The 22727-nt window shown below is 50.8% G+C and overlaps 2 protein-coding genes and 1 long non-coding RNA gene across 13 annotated transcripts in view; 1 reads left to right on the top strand and 2 right to left on the bottom strand.

Annotated features, from left to right (window-relative positions):
- Positions 1-6298: 6298 nt before the first annotated feature.
- On the top strand, positions 6299-18555 carry TLDC2 (TBC/LysM-associated domain containing 2). Of its 8 annotated transcripts, none has more exons than XM_029220946.1 (9): positions 6299-7158; positions 7311-7379; positions 9156-9265; positions 11084-11233; positions 11889-12041; positions 12236-12331; positions 13779-13914; positions 15932-16005; positions 17094-18555. In XM_029220946.1, exons 1-9 carry the CDS (start codon positions 7080-7082, stop codon positions 17571-17573), a joined length of 1347 nt encoding a protein of 448 aa, XP_029076779.1. In that variant the 5' UTR covers positions 6299-7079; the 3' UTR covers positions 17574-18555. The 8 variants fall into 8 exon arrangements, with proteins under 8 accessions (XP_029076779.1, XP_029076778.1, XP_029076780.1 ...); XM_029220945.1 differs by having other exon boundaries at positions 11084-11251; XM_029220947.1 differs by lacking the exon at positions 11084-11233.
- Positions 11840-16399, bottom strand: LOC114894377. Its single transcript, XR_003793194.1, has 5 exons — positions 16350-16399; positions 15017-16091; positions 12843-12946; positions 12162-12603; positions 11840-12020 (listed from the first exon to the last, which is right to left on the bottom strand). It is a non-coding gene; the product is annotated as an uncharacterized LOC114894377 (long non-coding RNA).
- The window catches only part of SAMHD1 (SAM and HD domain containing deoxynucleoside triphosphate triphosphohydrolase 1), a 63127-nt gene continuing 58666 nt past the window's right edge, over positions 18267-22727 (bottom strand). For 3 of the 4 annotated variants that reach the window (XM_029220940.1, XM_029220942.1, XM_029220943.1), the window contains one exon: positions 18267-20393. In XM_029220940.1, the coding sequence (XP_029076773.1) occupies positions 20259-20393 (135 nt within the window). In that variant the 3' untranslated portion in view covers positions 18267-20258. Of the gene's footprint in view, positions 22207-22727 lie in introns of all 4 variants that reach the window. The other variant, XM_029220941.1, reaches the window with a different exon arrangement.

The raw sequence follows: 22727 nt of genomic DNA, 5'->3' as shown, positions 1-22727 counted from the left end.
CCTCCAGGGCGTGCTCCGCATCTTCTGGCTTGGCTTCCCTCTCACAGTCGTGGGGAGCGTCGGGCCCTGGGTGCATGCCCGGCTCTGCACGCCGTGAGCGGCTTGTGATCCCAGGCATACTCCCTCCTCCCCTGACCCCGGTCTCAGGTTCTGCGGGGCTAAAATGGAGGCGACCTGTTCTCAGGAGTCAGACCAGCGCATGCTTTGGGAATAGGTTTTGGCTCCCGTGGGGGCTGGTCCGAGCTGGACACGGTTGCCCTGATCCCCACACGTCCCCCACAGGAACAACTCCGGATAACCCCGGAGCCCCGGCTCTTGTGGGTGTCGTTTCTTTCCTTCCAGAACTGTGCTCCTGTGTTGTTGATTTTCCCTTGTGTCTGTCACGCCTTCCCCGCCCCCGCTCCTCGCTGCTACTTCCCATCGCCACCGAGCCGCAGCTGGGCAGAGCCACTTGAAGTCCTTTGGCTGCCCGGCAGGCAGGCGCTCACTCTCCGGGTAGCACCCCCTGGCGGGCTTGGGGGGCAAGGCTGGTGTTTACCGGTCTGCAGCCTCTTCTTCCTCCCTCTATTCCCCTTCCTTTCCTTTTCCTCCTCCTTCTCCCCCTTTCCTCCTTCCGTTTCCATTTCTCTCTTTCCCTCCTCTTCCTCTTCCCCCAAACCTGTTGCTTCACCTCCTCCTGCCCTTGACACACAGCTGGCCCAGGTCCACTCTGTTTCTGTGCCACCTGCCCCGCAGCGGTGAATACACTCCTGGGGTATGCCCTCTCCCAGTGAGGCACGGCTTCATCCCCATCTAGGTGTGTCTAGGTGTGTAAGTGCCCCCTCTATCCTCGGATCCTTCCTCTGGGTGCCCCCCACGGAGCCAGGTAAGGAACAGGGCCACTCAGCAGGTTTTCTGCAAACACTTCTTTAGGGGCATTTCCACCCCCATCCCGGCAAGGCACCTGCTCCCCTGCCCCCACTAACTGTCCACTCACCCAGTCCACAGGCACCAGGCGGGACCCTGAGGGACACAGTGGTGGACTTGTCAATGGTGAGCTCCTGACCTCATGGAGCACACAATAAAGGGAGGAGATGAGCCACAATAGACTCACCACAAACAGGGTGGCATGGCATTTCACAGGGGCAAAGGCCAGGGTAAGCCCTCCTGCTTCCCGGGCCTCAGAAGACACCACTTAGTTTAGTCTGATGTAACAGATGACAGGGTCCTTCTAGCTCTGATGTCCCCGTTTCTTGTAGACTGGTTCTGGCCTGGCACAGAGAGATGCTGTGTGGCTCTCGGCAATTGTTTACCCTCTCTGAACTTCAGTTTCTCCATCTATGCAGAATGTGGGCTTGGAGATGTTGGTTGGTGGGAATCCCAGCAGGGGATGTGCTACATAGAGCAGGCTGCTCAGCCACTCCTGACACACCCATGGCCACACCAGCGGTGGCCTGGATCTCCCCATGTGGGCCTGGGCCCGAGTCCTGGCTCTACCACAAACCCTGACTGGGTCCCAACACTCATGGCTGAGCAGGGGGCTGATGGCCCTTCCTGCTTTGAAGGTCTTCAGATTTGGGGAGCCATGAATCTACATTGCAGCCCCAGAAGAGCCCGGGGAGCAGCAAGGCCCTGGTGGGGAGGGGCCCAGGGGTTGGGTCAAGGTGAGGCTCTGGACTCAGGTCAGACCAGGGCAACAGCGAAAGGAGTAAGACTAGCCAGGGGCCCAGAATTGGCTCCATGCAGGCGGGGAGGCCACCTGGGTTTTCCTGAGCCCTGGGCACTCATGCCAGGCTGTGTGCTCAACACTTCAGCAGAGGATCTCAGAAAGGGTAGGAACTTCTTGTGGCTGATTATATTTTCCAAAGATAGGCTCAGCAATATATAGCTCATCCCAATTATTCTTTTTTACAGTGTGGCATTGACACTCTTCCAGTTGAGGGAATGGCAGAAGCGACAGTGTGAAGCTAGGTCACAACAGGCAATGTGGCTCTTACAGCTCAGTTTCTCTCTGCCCTCTGTTTCTCTGTGTCTCTCAGTCTCTGTCTCTCTGTCTCTCTCTCAATCCACTCTCCCTTGGGATGCAGCCACCATGTTGGGAGCAAACCCAGGCCTCATGCAGAGGCCACGTGAAGGTTCTCCAGCCAACAACTCCAGCTCCGGTCCCCGCTAAGCCCCGGACATGTGAGAGAAGGAACTTTCATATGATTCAGCCCCTAGCCTTGGAGCTGCCCCAGCTGATGCCAAGTGGAGCAGAAATGAGCTGTCCCAAACTGCAAAATATTGTTGTTCTAAGCCACTAATTTAGGGGGTAGTTTGTTACGCAGCAATGGATAACTGGAATGCTTGTTCAAGGTCATACAGCTTGGAAGCGGCAGGGCTGGGGTTGATTGGAACCCAGGGCCATCCAGCTTCAGAGCCTGTTGTGCTGCACTGTTGGGTGGTGTCCAGCTCAGGCACACAGTGTGTGCCATGTGAAGCTCTACTCCAGAAGGCATGAAGCGTTAAATGATTGTAAGAATTATATATCAGATTGTACAAAATGAAGATGCTGATCACCCAGCGGAAAAATGGTTTATGTTCTCCCATTCAAGTGGCTAAACTGACCAACATGATGGAAACTGAATGGAGAGTAAATCCTAGAAGGCTCCAAAGAGGAGGTGATTTAAAAAAAAATAAAGGTTATATTCCTTATACAAACCACTGGCTGAAGGAGAATTAGAAGAATTAGTAGGGAAACCTGCTTTTGTTGTTGTTGTTGTTTTTGGCCGTACCACGTGGCATGCGGGAAGGATCTTAGTTCCCTGACCAGGGTTCGAACCCGTGCCCTCTGCAGTGGAAGCATGGATTCTTAACCACTGGGCCACCAGGGAAGCCCCAGAACCTGCTTTAAATAGGGTAGTCAGGGAGGCCTCTCTTAGGAGGTGACCTTTAAACTGAGTTATTCAAAGAGCCAGAATAAGAGAATTCCAGGCAGAGAGAACAGCAAGGGCGAAGCCTGAAGGAGGAACAAGCTTGATAGATGTTCAAGGAAGTAAGAAGGTCAGAATGACTGGCACTTGATGGGTGATAGAGGAAGGACAAGACAGAGCAGGACTGGACAGCGGGAGCCTCAGCAGCCCTGGGCAGGGCTTTATTGTTTGTTTGTTTTTAAAATATCTTTTATATATATATATATTTTACATTCATTTGTTTATTTTTGGCTCCATTGAGGTTTCGTTGCTGTGCAGCTTTCTCTAGTTGCAGTAAGCGGGGGCTACTCTTTGTTGCAGCGTGCGGGCTTCTCATTGCGGTGGCTTCTCCTCTTGCGGAGCACGGGATCTAGGTGCGCGGGCTTCAGTAGTTGTGGCACACGGGCTCAGTAGTTGTGGCTCGTGGGCTTTAGAACACAGGCTCAGTAGTTGTGGCGCACGGGATTAGTTGCTCTGTGGCATGTGGGATCTTCCCGGACCAGGGCTCGAACCCATGTCCCCTGTATTGGCAGGCAGATTCTTAACCACTGCGCCACCAGGGAAGCCCGGGGCTTTATTGTTGATGCAGTGACAAGCCACCGGGGACTTTGGAGTAAGCAGGGGTGAGATGTAATCTAATTTGTGTTTTAAATAGATCACTCTAGCTGATGGCAAGAAGATGCTAGAAGATGGGTAAAGGGCCTATTGAACCAGCCTCTGAGAGGTAACGGTGGCTTGGATGAGGGTGGAGGCAGTGGAGAGGGAAGAAGGGGGTAGTTTTGAGATCTGTTCTGGAGCTTTGGTTGGAGGTGAGGAATCAGAGAAATGAAGTCAAGTTCAATTCCCAGGTTACTGGCTTTCGTTACAGGATGAGTGATGGTGCCATTTAACAAGACAGGGAAAACAGCTTAAATGTGGTCGGGGGTAGAGAGACCAGGTTTAGAGGGGGAAATGGAGAGTTCTTTCTGGACCCTATCAGTTTGAGATGTCTGTGGAGACATCCAAGTCATATAGGCAAGAGACCTATGAGTGTGGAGCCCAGGGTAGCAGTTAGTCCGGAGTCATGAAGAGTCATCCGCATTTAGACAATATTTAAATCCATGAGACCAGATAGGGTCACATAGAGAGAGGGTCTACAGAGAGAAGAAAAACCAGGAAGTTAAGAATTCCTGGTTCTACAAAATTGGGTCATTTGTAGAGACATGGATGGACCTAGAGCCTGTCATACAGAGTGAAGTAAGTCAGAAAGAGAAAAACAAATATTGTAGATTAACACATATATGTGGGATCTAGAAAATGGTACAGTTGAACCGGTTTGCAAGGCAGAAATAGAGACACAGATGTAGAGAACAAATGTATGGACACCAAGGGGGGAAAGCCGTCAGGGGGGTGGTGGTGGGATGAATTGGGAGATTGGGATTGACATATATACACTAATATATATAAAATAGATAACAAATAAGAACCTGCTGTATAATAAAATAAAATAAAATATTGAAAATAAATAAAATAAAATAATTTCTGGTTCTATCACAGATACAGAGAACAAACTAGTGGTTACCAGTGGGGAGAGGGAAGGAGGGAGGGGCAACATAGGGGTAGGGGAGTATGGGGTACAAACTATTCTGTATAAAATAAGCTACAAGGACATATTGTACAATACAGGGAATATAGCCAATTTTTTTTTTTTTTTTTGCGGTACGCGGGCCTCTCACTGCTGTGGCCTCTCCCGTTGCGGAGCACAGGCTCTGGACGCGCAGGCTCAGTGGCCATGGCTCACGGGCCCAGCTGCTCCGCTATAGCCAATATTTTATAATAACTATAAGTGGAGTATAACCTTTAAAAATTGTGAATCATTATTCTGTACACCTGTAACTTATATAATGTTGTAATCAAGTATACTTCAATTTAAAAAATAAAATAAAATTTAAAAATTAAAAAAAAAAGATTGATAGCTGTTACCTCTAGGAGTGGATGAGATTGGGAGAGGACAGATGAAGAGGGCCTTTAATAATTGCTCCCAAAACATCTATCATGAATTGCTTGAATCTTATTAAATAAAACTGTATCCATGTATTATTTCTTTCATAAAGTAGAAAATTGAAAAAAAAAAAAGGGAGGGGGGAATTCCTGGTTCTAGAAAGTGGTTAAGAGAGGAGAAGCCAGCCACAAAAGACAGAGAGGGAGTGGCCGATGAGGGCGGAGGGAAATGAAGACAGCGTGTTGTCTGGGAGAATCGCTCTGTCAAGCGGCATAGGAGCTGAAGGAAGGTGAGAGCAGTGTCCCCTTCCTAGGACGACACGGAAGCTGCTGGGGACCTTGCAAGAGCAGGCGTGGTAGGGACAGATGCCAAAGGCAGGGGGTTGAAAAGCGAAGAAGAAGTAGAGGTGGAGTGTAGGGAGAGGAGGATGGAGCAGTCGTGGCGGGGACGGTTGTGTCGAGAGGGGCAGGCGAGAGATGGGTGAGGCCGAGAGAAGCCGGGCAGGAGAAGCGGAGCGCGACAGAGCCAGGGAGGCCCAGGGGACTGGCTTTCGAAAGCAGCAGGGACCCTTCCTCCGTTGTCCTGGAGGGAAGGCGGAAGAGATGGGTGAGATGCAGGTGGGTCTGTCGGGAAGGTGAGGGAGTGACTGATGGCTTCTGTTTTCTCGGTGAAGAATAAAGTTGCCGGCTGAGTGAGCAGCCGAAGGAGATTGGAGCTTGTGTGAGGAGGGCAAAGACATCTGTCACAGCGATCAGAGAAGAAATCAGACCTCTCAGGATGTGTGAAGGGGTATGTCATGCACCCATCCGAGGATCAGAGTGAAGCCAGTCGACTCAGCAAAGCACAGAGCTGAAACTGAGCCGCATATCCAGTTTTATATCCCGCTGTTTTCACTTTACAGAGCAGCAGAAGCATTTCCCCATGCATTTCTGAACTCTTGGCAACCATCACTTTTAATACTTAGAAATAATCCACAGAGGGGATATTCCATGGGTCGCTTAAACTTTTCCCCTTTTGCTGGACATTGAAATTGTTTCCTGGCTGTGACCGTTGCAGTTCTCAGAGAGGTGGCCTGTGGTCTGGTGGAGAAAGGACAAGACAGGCTGCAAGGCGGAGCTGGGACATTCAACACGCTGGTGCCTAGAATCTCATCGTGGAAGCTTTTTAGGGGCCAATTACATGGCAACTGGCTTTCCTGCCAGGTCACATTCCTAGACTTAAGGATGAAGAATGGGACAGCAAGGCACATCTCACTGGCCTCCCAAAGTGCCCAAAGGTTCGGGAATTGAGCGTGGAGGAAATAGATTTGGGAGAGGGGCCCTGAGAAAAGGGAAGGCCGGACGTGTGACCCCCGAGCTGTTGACGGCTCAAACACATATAGCAACAGCCATGTTTGAGGTAGCAACAGGGCTCCTCACTTGAATGTTTTCCCCATAATACCAGTCCTTTTGGTATCCCACCTTCCCGGAGCGGGCATTGCCCCAGGAGACCTGGTCATGGGGAGAGGATCTGGGGACCCGAGTCTTTTCCACCAAGGCCAGCAGGAGGGGGTCTCTTTCAGATCTGTGAAGCTGGAGTGAGCCACCCGAGAGAGTGGGCTTACCCACCCAACACGCTGGGGGACCCTTGGTGGGCATATTTTTTCAGGAGTTCCTGCCCTGGCTGGAGGCCGCTTGTTCTGGGACTGGCTGAAGCCCCTTCCAAATTTGAGGTTCTGTGTTTCAACAACAGCATTCACTGAAGCCCCCCCATGAGCCAGGGATAGAGAAGTACCCCACTGACAGTGTGCCTACTGTATGCCAGACGCTGGGCTTCCTGGACATGACCTCACCGCATGGCACGACAGGCCAATGAGGAAAGACTCAGCACCCCGTGTGAGAGCGGGAAACCTGCAAGGCTGCCTCTTCTCACCTCCCAGCCCCGGGCCTCCCCTGCAGCACACGGGGATGGGCGGGGACCCCACGGAAGGACCCTTTCCTAGACACTTGCACCCCTTAAGGAAGCGCCTTATGTGATGGGCTTCAGGCACCACGTGGCACCTAGTAGCTGTGGGTGAGAGGCTCCAGGTTAGAGACAAGGAGCTGAGTAAACCCCACCTCTTTGGGCTGGTGGTGGCAGAACTGGGGGCCTGAGGTGACAAGGTCTTGTTTGTGGGATTTGAGTTTCTGATGGACGACAATGACTGCCAGGCCTTTCCAGCTGGAACCGGAGCAGGCTCGGGGCCAAGGCCTGCCACCCTCTGGGCAGGTATAAGAGCTGGGAGGAGGGCTGGAGCCCGGCTGGGGCAGAGGTGCCAGCTGCCCGCTGGGGGACCAGGGTGCAGAGCTAAAACTGCTTTGTACAGACCACCAGGTGGACAGGGTCAGTTCTGGAAGTGGCCCCTTCTCTGTGGGATCCAGCAGGTGCACTAGGGAAGCCATCGGGCTGGACAGGCTGGAGGAGGTCACCTGAGGCTGAGACTCGGCAGGGTGAGTACATTCTTCCACGGTTCCTGCCTTTCCCTTCTCCACTGAGCTACTCACCCCTGCAAGTGACTGAGTGACTCTCTGCCCCAGAGGTGCCCGGGTGGAGACTGAATGGCTATTTGTCCGGGACTTGAGCCCTGAATCTCGCAAAGGGGCAATGTCGGCGGATAGCCATAGCACTGTCATTTGTCCAGTGCTCAGCAAACACCAGGAACTGTGAACAGGATGATGGAGGTCTGGCTCAGCATCCTAGTTCTTCAGGCATTACCTTCATTTACTCTTACAACAGCCCCATCAGGTAGATAGGTATTAGTATTTTACAGATAGGGAGACTGAAGCACAAAGATGTTAAGTAACTTGCCCAACGTCACACAGCAAGGAAGTGGCAAAAACCAGGATTTAAACTCCCTGACTCCAGAGTCTGTGCTCTTAATGACTGTGTTATCCTATCATGTGGCTGTGGTTAGTCCCTTCTACTTTCAGAGTGGCAGTTTCCTTATCTGCAGTTTAAGGGTGTAAAACATGATGATCAGAACGATATTGTCCTGAGATTCCGGAAAGATATCTGGACATGGGTCAGCCTTAAGCACTGGGAAGCCCTGTTGGAACATTTATCAATAATGTGTGAATGGGGACTGGCCTGGTAGTCCAGTGGTTGGGACTCCGTGCTTCCGGTACAGGGGGCGCAGTTTTGATCCCTGGTCGGGGAACTAAGATCCCACATGCTGCGTGGTGTGTGGGGAAAAAAAAAAAAAAAGAATATGGGGATGCCCTTTGATCCATTATTCAACTTTTGAAATTTATCATAAAGGATCTCATCAGATTTATGAATAAGGAGGTTCATTACAGTTTTGCTTATAATCACAGAAAATTAGAAGCAAACAAAATGTCAGACATTTGAGAAATGTACGTCCTGTGATGAAATAATAAGCAGCCATTAAAAATCATGTGTTCAAAGGGTACTGAATGTAACTGGAAATTTTTCATTTGTTAAGTTTGAAAAGCACTTTATAAAATGATACACAGTATGATGTATTTATAAATGTGTGTATATACTTATATATGAAATAAATATAAAAGATGGGAAAAAATACCCTTGGGGTTGAGAGTTTATCTCTGAGAGGTGGAATTATGAATATTTTTGTATTTTTCTTTATTCTTTTCAAATTCCTCAAATTTTCCATAGTAAACATGTATTGCTTTTTTAATTAGAAAAATGACTTTTTTTGTTTTCAATATCTGTTCTTTTGGTCCAGCTTGGCCCCTTTCAAGCTTTGAGAGGAAACTGAATTGCAGGCTGTCAGTCTTGTGAGGGCCTCTGAAATAATCTGGTCTCAGAGAAACCAGAGGGGAAACAGTGTAATATGTTACACGTGGGGAAACATGTAACAGTGCTACAATGTTACATGTGGGGAAACCCAGTTACATGTGGGGAAACCCAGGGGTGCAAGGGACTTATGCAAGGTCATACAGGGAACCAGAGGCCCCAGACCCCCAGTCTGGGGGCTCAGGCATCTGCCCAAAGGCTACAGTCCATGGGCCAGGCTGCCAGAAGGGCAAGGAGGTAGAAGGGAATCACAGCTAGAATCTCCGGCTAACGTGTTAATTGCTAACTACAAGTGTGGCCTTGAATGCCCAGCGTAGCTGACCTCACAGACCCACCCAGTGACATACTGGCCCGGGAATGACAGGTGAATGACAGGTGAGAGGGAGCAAAGGGTAGGCGGATGGGCGTGGAGCCAGCCGGGTGTGCCCCAGGTTTCTCCCTCTCATCTTTAGGCCTCACCAAGCGGTGCTGCCTCCCTCAGCAAGGCTGGGGGCTCGCTTACTGCCCTCAGCTGGGCTCGGACAGAAGAATGAAAGGTCTCCACTGTCGTTACACTCGGCTGGTAAGGGGCCAGCTTGGGCTGGGGGTTGGTCAGGAAAGGCGGGGAAGAGGGGGTCTGGGCCAGGATTGGATACAGGCTGGTGTCCCCCTTCCAAGCCCCTCCTCAGCTGGCCCAGGGTTCAGAGCAAGGACTCAGGAACCTGGGGCCTTAGCGCCCAGCCCCATGGTCCCAAGACCCTCAGGAAGCACAGGCCACTGTCTCCATCCCTTCCTCCCCGGAGTGGGTGCCAGATGGAGCTCTATCCAGAAGCCCGCACAGCTAGGACGCCCTCCCTAGGCCTGAACCTGGGGAATAGGAAAGCAGTTTCCTGTCCTTCTCTCCTTCTTGAGGAAGTCTGACTTTTTTTTTTTTTTTCCTTTAATGGAGCACCCCCTGCTGTTTTTTTAAATTAATTCATTCATTAATTAATTTTTGGCGACATTGGGTCTTCGTTGCTGCGTGTGGGCTTTCTCTAGTTGCGGTGAGCAGGGGCTACTCTTCATTGCGGTGCGCGGGCTTCTCACTGCGGTGGCTTCGCGGGCTTCTCACTGTGGTGGCTTCTGTTGCAGAGCGCGGGCTCTAGGCACGCAGGCTCAGTAGTTGTGGCACGTGGGCTTCAGTAGTTGTGGCTCGTGGGCTCTAGATCGCAGGCTCAGTAGTTGTGGCGCACGGGCTTAGTTGCTCTGCGGCATGTGGGATCTTCCTGGACCAGGGCTTGAACCCATGTCCCCTGCATTGGCAGGTGGATTCTTAACCACTGCGCCAGCAGGGAAGTCCTTGAGGAAGTCTCTCCTGATGAAAAGCCCCGAAGTCATTGTGTGCAGGCGTGCATACACACACACACACACACACACACACACATACACACTCTGGTACAGAGTGGGAGCTCAATGGAGTGAATGAATGACTGAATGAATGAAGACACCACCATACATGCCCACTGACACACACATATATTTACACAATTCCAACTCACGCTCACAAACACATTGACAGGTAACACACGAAGTTGCACTCAACACCTTCTCACACTGATTTGCCTACACAACTCTATTTTAAGCCAACACACCACACACATTCACACAGACAAATGTGCATTTTATATGAATCTGTGAACCTGCACGCCGTCTCACCTATGACTACATGCGTTGTTTCACTGGCTGAAAGGGCCTTCTTTCTTTCTTTGTAAAATGGGCGTAGTAAGAAGCACATTCTCGGGAGTTCCCTGGCACTCCAGTGGCTGGGACTCGGCGCTCTCACTGCCGCGGCCCGGGTTCAATCCCTGGTCAGGGAACTGAGATCCCACAAGCCACAGAGTATGTGGCCAAAAGGAAAAAAAAGCAGCACATTCTTCTTAGAATTCTTGGGAAAATTCAGAGAGATCACGCACAGCAAGCATTTCACACAGGCCTAGTCAAGTGTGTGCTGTATATTGTATACGTCAGCCACTACTGTTGTTGTTATTATTATTATCGTTATTTCACGTACAAAGGCACAGCTGCGGCTCCCAGAGCTGGGCTGTCATCTGCCCTTCTCTCCTGCCCACAAGCTTAGAACGCAACCCCTGGCATCCACTCCGGATCCAGAGAAACCAGGCAGACAAACCGCAGGGCCCACGGCCACATCGGATGGGCATGGCTGGCAGGGGCCAGGGAGGGAGCTGGCTGGAGGCGGGGGCAGGGCCTGGTCTGTCGCTGACGCTTGCTTCCTCTGGCTGCGCTCGTGGCTGCAGGGGCCTGGGCCGGGGCGATGAGGTGGCTGAGGCTCTCAGGCTCCGGACATGTGGAAGCTGGTGTCTCCTTGTCCCTCCACTCACCAGGCCTCTTTGTGTCTTCACAGCCCAGCCAGGTGGAGGACGCTCTGTCTGGGGAGGAGGGTGAGGAAAAGGAGGAGGAGACAGCCCCAGCCCCAGCTCGTGCTCCGGAAGATCCAGTGGAGCCCCAGCTGGCAGAAGCCAGCCAGGTTCTGGGAGCCTCGGAGATGAGGCAGGTTCGGGCACAGTCCATGGTACAAAGATTTCAGCCCTGAGCCTGAGGGTCCCACCCTCCTGCCCCACCCCAGACAGGCCCAAGGACACCCAGGGTCACTCCTGCTCTGTCCTCTGCTCACTGTGTCACCTTGGGCAAATCACTTCTCCTCTCTGGGCTTTTCTTCCTTTCTTGTAAAATGACCCAGTAATCCTAGCACCGCCTTCTTCCCTGGGCCAGGAGGTTAAGGATATAGTGAACTAATCTAGTCCTTGGGAATTGATGCCAAAGCTGGGGTGGGGGTGGGAGGATGAGATGGGGGGATTAGGAGGAAGGGTTCAGCGTCTCATCTATTCTCTGGCTGCTGGGGGCCAAGGTGACCCCTCTGACCTGGCTCTGCCACTTACTCCCCATGTGGGCTTCAGGCATGTTGCTTCACCTTCCTGAGCCTCAGCTTCCTCATCTATAAAATGGGAATACTAATCCCTCTCTCTGAGGGCTCCTGCTAGTTGGCGTGAAAGTCCCCTGGAAACAGTAAAGTACTCTGTAACCTGAAAAGCACCATGCTTGGGTGAGTGGTGGCTGTTCAACCTCAGTCCTCCTGGGACACGAAGGATATGGGGCGAGGAGGGTGGGAGGACCGGGAACCCTCACTCACCTCCAGTCCTGTCCCTTAGATCAGCCTCCACCTCCCCCCGAGAGTCGCCGGACACACCTGGAGTCTGGCCTTTTGCACGTCGAGGGACGGCTTCAGTCTGCGGAGCCTGTACAGGCAGATGGAGGGCCACAGCGGGCCGGTGCTGCTGGTGCTGAGGGACCAGGATGGCCAGGTGAGCCGTGCTGGGAGTGTTAGTGGAAGGGATGCATGTCGATGGGCCCCCGAGGGCCTCTCTATCCCCCAGCTCTGCCCCAGGCTCCACAGGAGCCTCTCTAGGACGGGCCTATGTTACCAAGCCTGAAGGGTGGTGCTGCCAGTGGACCTCCAGCTCCCTCCCAGCGGCAAACTGCAAACTCTTCTTTCCAGATGTTTGGGGCCTTCTCCTCCTTGGCTATTCGACTCAGCAAAGGCTTCTACGGTACTGGCGAGACGTTCCTCTTCTCCTTCTCTCCACAGCTGAAGGTGATGTTCTTAACCTTCCAGGCGGGGAGTGGGATCCACGGCAGGACAAAGAACCCGGGGTCCCAGTGGCCCCCAGCTCCATCCCCCGTGCTGGGTGCCTGGTGTCCTTCCATCTTTCCACAGAGGGAGTACAGCAGGGCAGTGGCAGGCTGAGCATCCCCCTTCATTTAAAAAGTGCTCAGTTCCTGGCAACCACTGACTGGCTTGAGAGGAGGTGTGTCGCTCAGCAGATACAGGCTGGAAAGACGAAACTGGTCCAAGTGCAGGTAGCCCTGTGGGTGTGGGGGTAGGAAGACGAAGACAGACATGCCCAGTGGCTTATATTTTCTTAGGCAGTGTCGGGTAAGGCCATCAGCTAAGGGTGAGGATGGAGAGGAGGGTGTGAAGGTTGAGGGGAGAGGAGGTATGGCAGGAGTAGAAAGGGAAGCTGCTGGAGAAAACTGGAGAAACAGAAGGGCAGCTAGGCAGGGCTGACTGGAGGTCCGAGACTGCGAATGCAAAGGCCACTTACTTCGGTGTGTGCTCTTCTCTAGCAAAATTCAGCTCCTCAGGTTCAAGCACGGAGAGCGCGATGGGAGGGTTCAACCACGACTGGGGTTTTGCCAAGCTGCTTTACTAGAGGGAGACAGGGAAAAGGGAGTTGAATGGAGTGGAAACACAAAATAGATGAAGCACTAGTTGCAGGTGCATTGGTTTGCCATTAGAAACCCCTGTCCCATGCACAGAGCAAGACACCTACAGATACATGCAACAACATAGGCATTTGGTTGCATGACAAGGAGGTCACAAGCTTGGACTGACTGCCTTGCCGTAGGCAAAACACACCATATCTGCTGTGTTGCCTCCATCGCCAGCCTGGAAATCTTATCAGGGAAGAGGAGAGGGGACAGTTGTTTACAATAAACCCATGCTGGATATTAGTCCCCACCGCTGGCCTTCCAGGGTTCACATACTAGAATCCTCAAGTTGTACAAGGTTCCTCCTACTGCTCCGACAGTTCCTTGGCAGAATCCTTTGCTGGTTCCTCCTCATCTCCCCAACCTTTTAACATCATGGGGTCCTCAAGCTCAGGTTTTGGTTGTCATCTCTTCTCTGACTATCCTCTTTTCCTTCGAGGTCTCGTCCATTCTCACAGCTTTCCATGCCATCCAGGTGCTGATGGCCTCTCCCCCGGACTCCACACTCACATACATCCAACCATTACCCAGTGTCTCCAGTTGGATCTAAATGGCATTTCAAGCCTCACACGTTCAAAGCTGAGCTCCTGACTTTCTCCCAGAAAATCGGTTCCCCCTGACATCTTCCCTGACAAAGTTAACGGCACCTCTATCTTTTCTGCCGTCGAGACCAAAAATTTTGGAGCCCTTCTTAACGCCTCTTTCACACCCTACATCTGAGCTGTCAATGAATCCTGATGGCTCTTCCTTCTCTTTCTATCGCTATCCAGAATCCACCACTTCTCACCATGTCCTTTGCTGTCACCCTGGTTCAAGCCACCATCATTACTTGCCTGTGTTCCTGCTATAGCCTCCTAATGCTTCCACCTTCAGTCATCACAGTACCTGGAGTGAGCCTTTTAAAAGGTAAGTCAGGGCACGTCACTCCTGGGCTCCAAGCTGCCAATGGCTTCCTTTCTCCCTCAGAGAAAAGCCAAAGTCTTTACAATAACCTACAAGTCCCTACGTCTCTTGGCCTCTCTCTGATGTCATTTCCTGCTACTTTCCCTCTCCTGCACTCTGCTGTAGCCACACAGACCTGTCGGTTTGTTCTTAAACAGGCAGGCCTGTTCCTACCTCAGGGCCTTTGCACACACTGCTCTACCTAGTGTGCCCTCCACAGGATCTCCATGTGGGTCGGTTCTCACTTCCTTCAGGATGCTGCTCAGATGTCACCCTCTCGGCAAGGCCCTCCCTGGCCGCCTGCTTTAAATTTGTAACACTCCAGCCCCTAGAAATTCTTATAGCCCTTCTCTACTTCTTTCCCCTTAGCTTTTGTCGCCACCTAATATACCATTTATTTTACTGATTTACCCGCCTCCTGCCGCTAGAGTGGGAATTCCAGGAGGCAGGAATTTTTGTCTGTTATGTTTGCTGTTCTCTCCAGTGACTAAACAGTGCCTGGTGCTAAGTGCCAAAAAAATTCTTCAAAAGAACTTATGATTGTTTTCAGGGGATCACTATAGTCTTCCCAGGATACTGTTATGGAATCTCATCCTTTCAAAAATTGGTTAATTTTTGCCCATCTTTGGTCTTCTGGCACCTCTTGTGTTCTGCATGAATTCCCAGCCGTTCCTTTACTGCTCTTCCAAGAAGCACCATGAACGTGGCCTTAATTTTTTCTGCAGCAATGTTTATCTTCCTCCTTCAAGTCTGAAGGTCATGTTCCTTGAGGAAAGTGGAGGAGGAGCTGAATGGTTCTGTCTTCTCGTGGCCACTTGTTAATATTATCTCACCTGTTCTGAGCCCAGGGCTTATCTTTTATTAGTCTATTTTCTTGCTTAACACCCTTTGGCTGCTCAGAGCATTTTTGGCAATAATTACAGGCAATAATATGCTATACTTTTGCAGCCTTTTAAAAATCTTTTTATTAGCTAAATTGACCCTTGAATAATTTGTTTATTCAACAAACATCTATACCATGTCTCAGGAATACTGCCGGAATCAAGGCAGCCATCACAGAGCTTACCTGTTAGCTGGGCAGGCAGTGGCATATTGCCACATGAACAGAGCCTGGGAGGAAGGGCTACTTTCATTTCCTCTGGGATGACATTTGGGCTGAAAGATGAGAAGTGGGCCATTTGAGGATCTGGGGGAAGAGCATCCTGGGCAGAGGGGTCAGCAAGCATGAAGATCCTAGAGCAGCAATAGCTTCAGGTGTCCCAGGGACAGAAGGGCCAGGGTAGATGAAGTGCAGTTGTTAAGGGGGAAAAGAGGTCAGAGAGAAAATCGGGGGCACAGCAGGCTGGGCTTTCGGCTGTTGTAAGCGGTTGGATTTTATTTCCAGGGCCTTTGGAGGGCTTTAGCAGAGGAGGGCTAATATCCGATTGGATTTTGAATAGGTCACTGACCGCAGTGCAGACATGGGCTCTGGGCAGGAGACAGTGGAAGCTGAGACCCATTAGGAGGCTGTGATCCAGGGAGGAGTGACTGGCGGGGTCAGATGGGACAGAAATGGCGGTAGTCAGGGTGTCTCTTTGGGGTGGGGCCCACAACACTTGCTGAGGAACTCGGTGTGAGGCAGCACTGGGGAGTGTGCAGGCTTGGTGTTGCCTCCAGCGAGGGGAGGAAACAGTTAGTAAGGGTAGAATCAGGGCCCCGCTCCTGACCTGGACTTTCCGCCTCCTCTCTCCAGCTTTGGACGCAGGAAGCCTCAGAGGGTTCTGGTCTATTCCTAGAACAGAAGGGCTTTGGGGCTGTGGGAATTCAGACTGGAGGGCAAGAGGAGATGAACTCCAGGGAGACTGGAGCCCAGAGTAGTTCCTGCGCCTTCGTTGGGGCCTGGGGGTTCTGTTTCCTCCACAACACTGCCGCCCAGTGGTGTAGAGTCAAAGTGCAAGGGCAGGACTCACCCAGTAACCGCAGGTTTCTCCTATCATCACAGGTCTTCAAGTGGACGGGAAACAACTCTTTCTTCGTGAAAGGAGACTTGGATTCACTGATGATGGGCTGTGGCAGGTGCGTGTCTCAGTCCTCCCCGAGTCTCGAGTGTCGGGGTGGTCTGTGCTCGGATCCCTTCTCCCGTCCGGAAATGCTGAGCTAGGCTGCCCCCGACAAGATGGGGAGGCTGCTGGTTAACCTTCAAGCCTCTCCCTTCAGCAGCGCCTGGGGCCTGCTCAGGCCACTAGCCAACCCCCTAAACCCTGCTCTAAGTCAATATTGAGAGGAGAGGGTGGCGTGAACTCTCCCCCGAAGTGTTACGTTGGTGACAGCTTAGGCTGAATTTATGTGTAACTTTGGAAACAGCATTCCCTATGGTTGGATGAAGCTAGATTCAGGGGATGGGCAAGCCTCAGATTTACCTGTCAGCTCCATGACTGTAGGAACATAACTCACTGGAGGAAGGCAGGCATCTGCCTGGAACCCGGCATGCGTGCGTGCGTGCGTGCGTGCGTGCGTGTGTGTGTGTACGCGCGCGCGCGCCTCTTGGGGGTGGGAGATGGAGTGCGTTAGGAAGACAAGGTTAGTCTCGCCTCTGGTATGACCTGCAAGTTCAGGCAGAATAACTCTTATCCTGAGGGTACAGATGAAAGCATTGCTTGCTTAGTACCAGGCAAGTTCTTTGCTCTCCCAACTGCCTGAAAAGCCTCCACTGAGAGGCAGATTGACACAGAACGCACCAGCCATGGCTGATTTGCAGTAAGCCACTTCCCAGCTCCAGCCTAGGTTTGCTGTCAAACGAGGGGATTAGAATGGATGCCCTCTGACGTGTTTTGGGCTCAGACTCCACGCTTGCGCGAGTCCCTCCTTTGGTTAAGCATTGCCATCTTTAACGTTCTGAATGTTCTAAAACTGGATTGTGGTGATGGTTGCACCACTGCATATATTTATCAAAATCACTGAACTGTAAAAAAAACAAAAAACGCTCCAAACCCCGTGGGGAACAACATGCGAGCCCCTAACAATCAGGATAAATTGGTTTAAGGGGAGCTGAGACAAAGGTGAAGTGAGGCTGCGGTCGCGGTGCAGCCAAGCACCGCTGGTGCAGGTCCGAAAGGTGTCAGCACCCAGGAGGGAGCGATGCCAAGACTCTCCTCTCTCTTTAGTGGCCACTTTGGGCTGTGGTTGGATGGAGACTTGTATCACGGGGGGAGCCACCCCTGTGCAACCTTCAACAACGAGGTGCTGGCCCGGCAGGAGCAGTTCTGCATCAAGGAGCTAGAGGCCTGGGTCCTGAGCTGATGCCCCGGTGGGCAGCTTCCTGGGGCAACAGGGGCTTGGATCTGCCTCCGGATGCTGACGAGGCCTCCGCCACCCTGGGCAGTCCATTCTGTCCGAAACACAGATGGCGAAGTGTCCCAGTGTGGACTGTGGCTCTGAGCCAGCCTCCCGTCGCCAGAGGACCAAGACAGGCATGGGCACAGCCCATGTTCTCCTGGAGAGGGGACTTTGAAGGAGTGAAAGCACTTATACCTCACCCGAGCAGCACAAAGTCCCTCAGGAAAATGATCTTTTTAGAGAGTATACAGTTAATACATGTTTATTGTAGAAAAACCAGAAGATATAAAAGAATTAAAGTTGCCTAAAATTCAACCACCCCCCAAAACACTAACATTTCATGTATATCCTTCCAGACAATTTTCCAAGGAGATATATATCTTACAAAATGGGATTCTACTCTATATGTGTTGGACATTATTCTAACTTAAAGAATATTGTCAAGCCACAGACACCAGGACTCAACCAGTGAAATTAATAAAGACTCCAGTAGCATCCTTCTTTTCCCAGAACATTGAGGGCTTTCTGTCTGCCACCAGTGTGCCACCGGGTGCTTGCAAATCTGTTATTTAATTCCACGAGGAAAATATGAAAGCAGCAAATGAACAATATGCATATTTGGGTAAAGAATTTGAAATTCTGTAGATGGGAACCTCAGGGAGGTTAAAAAGGAGGAAGGATATGTTTTCTGGCAAAACAGGAGCTCAGAAAAACTAAAAAAAAATGAAATCCATATCCCTCCCCATGCTAGTGCCTGTCTCCTTCCAGAAGATTCTTTATCAGGCCATTACTTGCCATTACTGAATGAGGAAAACCAAGTAACATAGGCCCTGTTAATATTATCCCCTCTCGAAGACCCAACACAGTGCTGAGGTATAAAGAAACATCTGGGCGCATTCCTAGACCAAACACAGTTCTTTTGCACAAAAGGGTCAAAAGTGGGCACACAAGTGTGAGAGAAAGTCGTCAAGGAAGACACGGTTGGTTTCAAGACAGAGATACATTCATGAGGTTTTATTGCAGCTGTTTCCCTCACCCAGATGAAATAACCAGCCACTTGAACCTGCAGTTCTATTTACATTCTCAATGTGACCATGCGCAGTAACTCCAGAGGCCAAGCTGTTAAAGTCTCCGTTTTTATACAAATAGTGAAGATGTTTCTTAAGAAAAGTTTAACCTTGTCAGTGGCACATGGTTCCCATAATTAAAACAGTTGCAAAGAGCATAAAGTGCAGCTGCCTGGTATGTAACAAAAGATGCAAACAAAACAGATTCAAGTTGTTTCTCAGAGAGCACAGCGATACAACACTGAGACCACAAAACTGCAGGGTAAAACAATGATTTAAAGGCAGGAGGTGCAAAAATAAAACAATCTTGGCAGAGAAACATTACATTCTTGACCTTGGGTCCGGGCACATGGAGTCTGGGACGGATGCTTCTCCCTGCTGAACATTTCAGAGGCACCTTGGTTAAAATGGACATGACCCAGTACCACGGACCACTTTCCTTGTGCTTCTATGAGCCCATGTGTGACCACATCCCCACCACACAGCACCGTGGTGGGAGAGGAGAAGGGTTCTAACTACTCTATGAATTAGGGTCAACTCTTTAGCTACTGAGGGATGGGGGAGGGGTGATAGTGCACAACGGCAGACATTCCAAACACCTGTCACCCTAGTGTCTACAGCAGAGAGCCTGGTTACACAGTGGAAGGTGCAGCACTCCTAAGGCCCTGGGGATAATCCGCTGGCCTGTGGTCTGAGTTCCTCCCCACTCCCTCTTGCTCTTGTCCAGGGCCAGGGCTGGCTCCCCAGGCCCAGGCTGCCAGGGAGTGTCGGGCTTTTGTAAGGGAGCGTCGAAGCACAAGATGTTAGGGGCTCATGACTACACTCCCCACTGCCCTGCCTCTGGCAGCCACCAGCTTTGGCTCTAACTCCAGACTTTGCTCTTGGTGAATTTCTGTAGCACTGGGGATGTGCATATGGGAGGAGAGCCCTCAGTTCAGGAGCGCTGCTCAACCACAGTGGTGTAGAGACACAGAGTGGAACCTGGAGTTCACTGGGCAATCACTTCATCTCTGCACGGGCAGCTACCAGCAAAAATGAAGTCCCAGCTCTGAGGAGCCCTGAGGATGGACGGTTCCTGTCATGACCTCTGATCAGCACCCAAGCAAGATGCAGAGAGCAGGTGGGAGGGAAGCTGCCTTCTCCAGGCTGGGCAATGGCAGAACCCTCAGGGCTCCGGCAGTGAGCACTCAGGAAAGAAACCAACACGGGCTAGAGCCACAGCTGACCCAGAGAACAGCTTGGTTTGGGGGATCCCTCTGCCACTGGGGCTAGGGGTCTCCTATAAGGTAGTTTTATGCCCCACTTCAGAGGAGGCCAGAGCCCTCAGATCTTTTCAGCAAATCAATCAGGCCTGTCATCAAAACACTGGAGCCCCTCCTGGCCCTCATCTACTGTTGATCCCACATGGCAGCTTACACGGGGCTAAAAGGGTGAGGGTAGGTGCCTTTCACTAATATTCCAGTCACTCAAGGAGAGCTCTCTTCAAATCTGGGGTGATGGGCGCCTCCTCAGGAGCGCAGGATTTTACGTTTTGCTTTTAACTGTGGCTGTTCGTGACAATCCCAAATGCAAATTCCAGTGTGCACCTTTGTCTAATTTCCAAATTTTTTAAAAAACAATCATATGTCCTAAGAGTTCAAAGTACATAAAAGAGCGGTTATTCTAAGAAAACAGGCTGCTAAAGAAGAAAGGCTTTGATTAATATTAAAAATAGGCAAGGCAGTGCTTTCCACAGCTCATGTAATAAAGTTTGCCTAATACCTGTTCCTCTAAATAGAAATGACTTAGCATGTGCGTACATTCAAAATATAAAATAAAAAGCACTAGTTGTCAATACATTTGTAGAACTCTGTAATCAAATTCCCTAAATTAATTGTGTTGGGGGGAGGACGGAGACGCTTTTTGTAAACAACTGATTGCAGACATTCACACTGAGTCATCTGGAAAAAGCTGGACTCTGAATTTGGATGCTTCTCGGGTGTGAGCTGGACTCTGGGCTGGATCTGTGTAATTCCACTCCAATTTTCGAGGTGTTATAAGTGGAGCTACAATATCACCATCCTGTCAAAGAGAGAGAAACTAGAAATAGAGAAAAGCCAGTTTTCATGGTTTTAAGCGAAGGCCTCAGGTACACATATCTTTGTCCTGCAGACAGATTGCTTCTGGACAGACTTACTCTTGGGAAACCCCAGATTGTATATATGCTCAGTGTGTGGGCTGAATTAGAAACACCACTGTCCTAGCAAGGGAAGAGCCCTCAGAGCAAAAGCCACCAGACCTATTCTTTTCACATGGCTAGGTTTTACGGCCCTCTCCCTTCACACACTTCCACGGAACACACTCTGTCCTGGTTTTCCAGGAGAAAGAGGGCCTGCACTGGACCCCTGCTCCTCTCTTTCCTAGTCTCCCCTGTAATAAACATCCCAGGTCTGTAAGACGGCAAAGGGGGGAAGGACAGCATGCGCCTGCAGAACTTGAGCTTTGCTCCACAATCAAGGCTATAACTTTGGCCCCATCAGCACTGACTCCACCCAAAACAAGGGATGGTGTCAAAGTGAAGTGACACTACGACTTGAAAACAAAGAGTGTGAGAAGCTAGGCCCTCTAACACCTGACTCTATCCTGAATCGTTCTTGAACTTGTGGATGGATTCTCAAGGTTATATGAGGGTACAGGATCTGTGAGAGCCTTTATTGCACTAGGAAGAGAACGCTTGTGATAGAATATCGTGGCCTTCACTTGCCTACTTGCTCTCAGATCCACTCTTCGCCTCCCTCTGCTGTGCTGTGTAACAGGAGCTGCTCTTGTGAACTACGTTTCCCAGCTTCCGTGTCTACTGGCCTCCAGTCAGGTTTGGCCGATGGGAGGCACTGGTGGGAGGCTGGAAGAGAGGGGGGCAGAGAAGCCAGGGTGTCTCTCCCCTAACCCCTCTGGCTGGGTACAGTGGCTGTGATTCTGCTGTGGTTCTAGCTTCTGCAGGTGGCCCAGCACCTGGACTCCCACCTCCTACCCTAGAGGTGGCAGCAGCTCCCTCCTGTTGTCTCACTGTCCTGTTTGCCCATTTAGCTCTTCTAAAGCTTTCGGATCTCCTGCCCCGTATCACATTTCTTCTGCTGACCTATGCTGGATCCGACTTGATAGAGCTATTATTAAAAGCAGCCACACTATTGCCATGACACTCATATTCGGAAGACCCGTACCTCAAGTCAACATGATTTGTTTTCAAACTTGTCTCTATTTCTACCAAACATCCTTATCTCTACCCGTTCTAATTTCAACTCTAGTGAATTTTATGAACGCCGACTTGACTATGTCACTTTCCTGCTTACACACCCCAGTGGCTCCCACTGCTCTGGTGCTCTTGGCTTACAGCACTGTGCACAGTGCCCCGCCCCCATCCCTAAATGCACCCTGTTCTCTCTCACCTTCCGGCCTCCCCCCCACCCCCCTTTACCCAGCTGACTCCTCACCCATTCTTCAGGTCTCAGCTTCCAAGTCCCTCTTTAAATAAGCCTTCCCCAACCAACCAGACTTAAACCCGGCTCCTTTTTGCTCCTCAAAGACTGTCCACACTGCCCCTGACCCCAAAGCACTTACCACACCATTGTGACTGTTATTTACTCATGTGTCTGTTATCCCCAAATAGAGCGAAACCTGTGGGAACTGTCTCAGGTACCGTTCCATCCCTGGCCCCTAACATAGGGCCGGGTGAAAACACTCATTCCCTGACTGAATGTATCTGGATTTAAGGTCACTATCACCACATGGCTGAACTTGAATAGCCTCTTGTCTCTCTGCTTCCAGTCTCTCCACGTTCCAATCCATCTGCTGCTAGAGTTTTCCTTCTTCATCAGGGGTTTAGTCTCCTTAGGAGCTACAGTACATAAGACAGACACACTTCCTTATTTCCACTGGTCTCACACTAGCTGGAGACAAAACCCAGAAGTAAGTATTACAGCAGCATGGTAAGTCTTGAATACTCTGCCCACTGTACATAACAGTAAATCTTTCTTAGCTGATTACCCACGCTTCTCCACAATCCAGCCGACTCTTCCGTTTCCATCACCTCAACGATAAGACTTTGAGGCCCCCAAACACACCCAACTTGTTCCAGTTTCATTTTTGTGTAGCTCCCATTTCTCTCTGCTACTCATCCAAACACTATCCAGCCTTCTGGATGTAGTAGAATCCTCCCTCCTGCCTAAGACTTTTCTTTCTTCCTTTTTTTTTTTTTTTAACATCTTTATTGGAGTATAATTGCTTTACAGTGGCGTTAGTTTCTGCTTTATAACAAAGTGAATCAGCTATACGTATACATATATCCCCATATCTCCTCACTCTTGCGTCTCCCTCCCACCCCTATCCCATCCCTCTAGGTGGTCACAAAGCACCGAG

This window comes from Monodon monoceros, unplaced genomic scaffold, assembly GCF_005190385.1.
Source record: "Monodon monoceros isolate NGI ecotype Baffin Bay Population unplaced genomic scaffold, NGI_Narwhal_1 Super_Scaffold_13, whole genome shotgun sequence".
NCBI classification, from domain to species: domain Eukaryota; kingdom Metazoa; phylum Chordata; class Mammalia; order Artiodactyla; family Monodontidae; genus Monodon; species Monodon monoceros.
The sequence above is the reverse complement of the archived record's forward strand: the minus strand, read 5'-3'. Positions and strand labels throughout refer to the sequence as shown.

Bases quoted from the DNA above. Each gene is read 5' to 3' on its own strand.
- TLDC2 (XM_029220945.1), top strand. From the start codon at position 7,080: ATGGACGACAATGACTGCCAGGCCTTTCCAGCTGGAACCGGAGCAGGC. The intron at 13,915-15,931 runs GTAAGTCAGGGC...CTATCATCACAG, and splicing joins TGGAGTGAGCCTTTTAAAAG to GTCTTCAAGTGGACGGGAAA. The intron at 16,006-17,093 runs GTGCGTGTCTCA...CTCTCTCTTTAG, and splicing joins CTGATGATGGGCTGTGGCAG to TGGCCACTTTGGGCTGTGGT.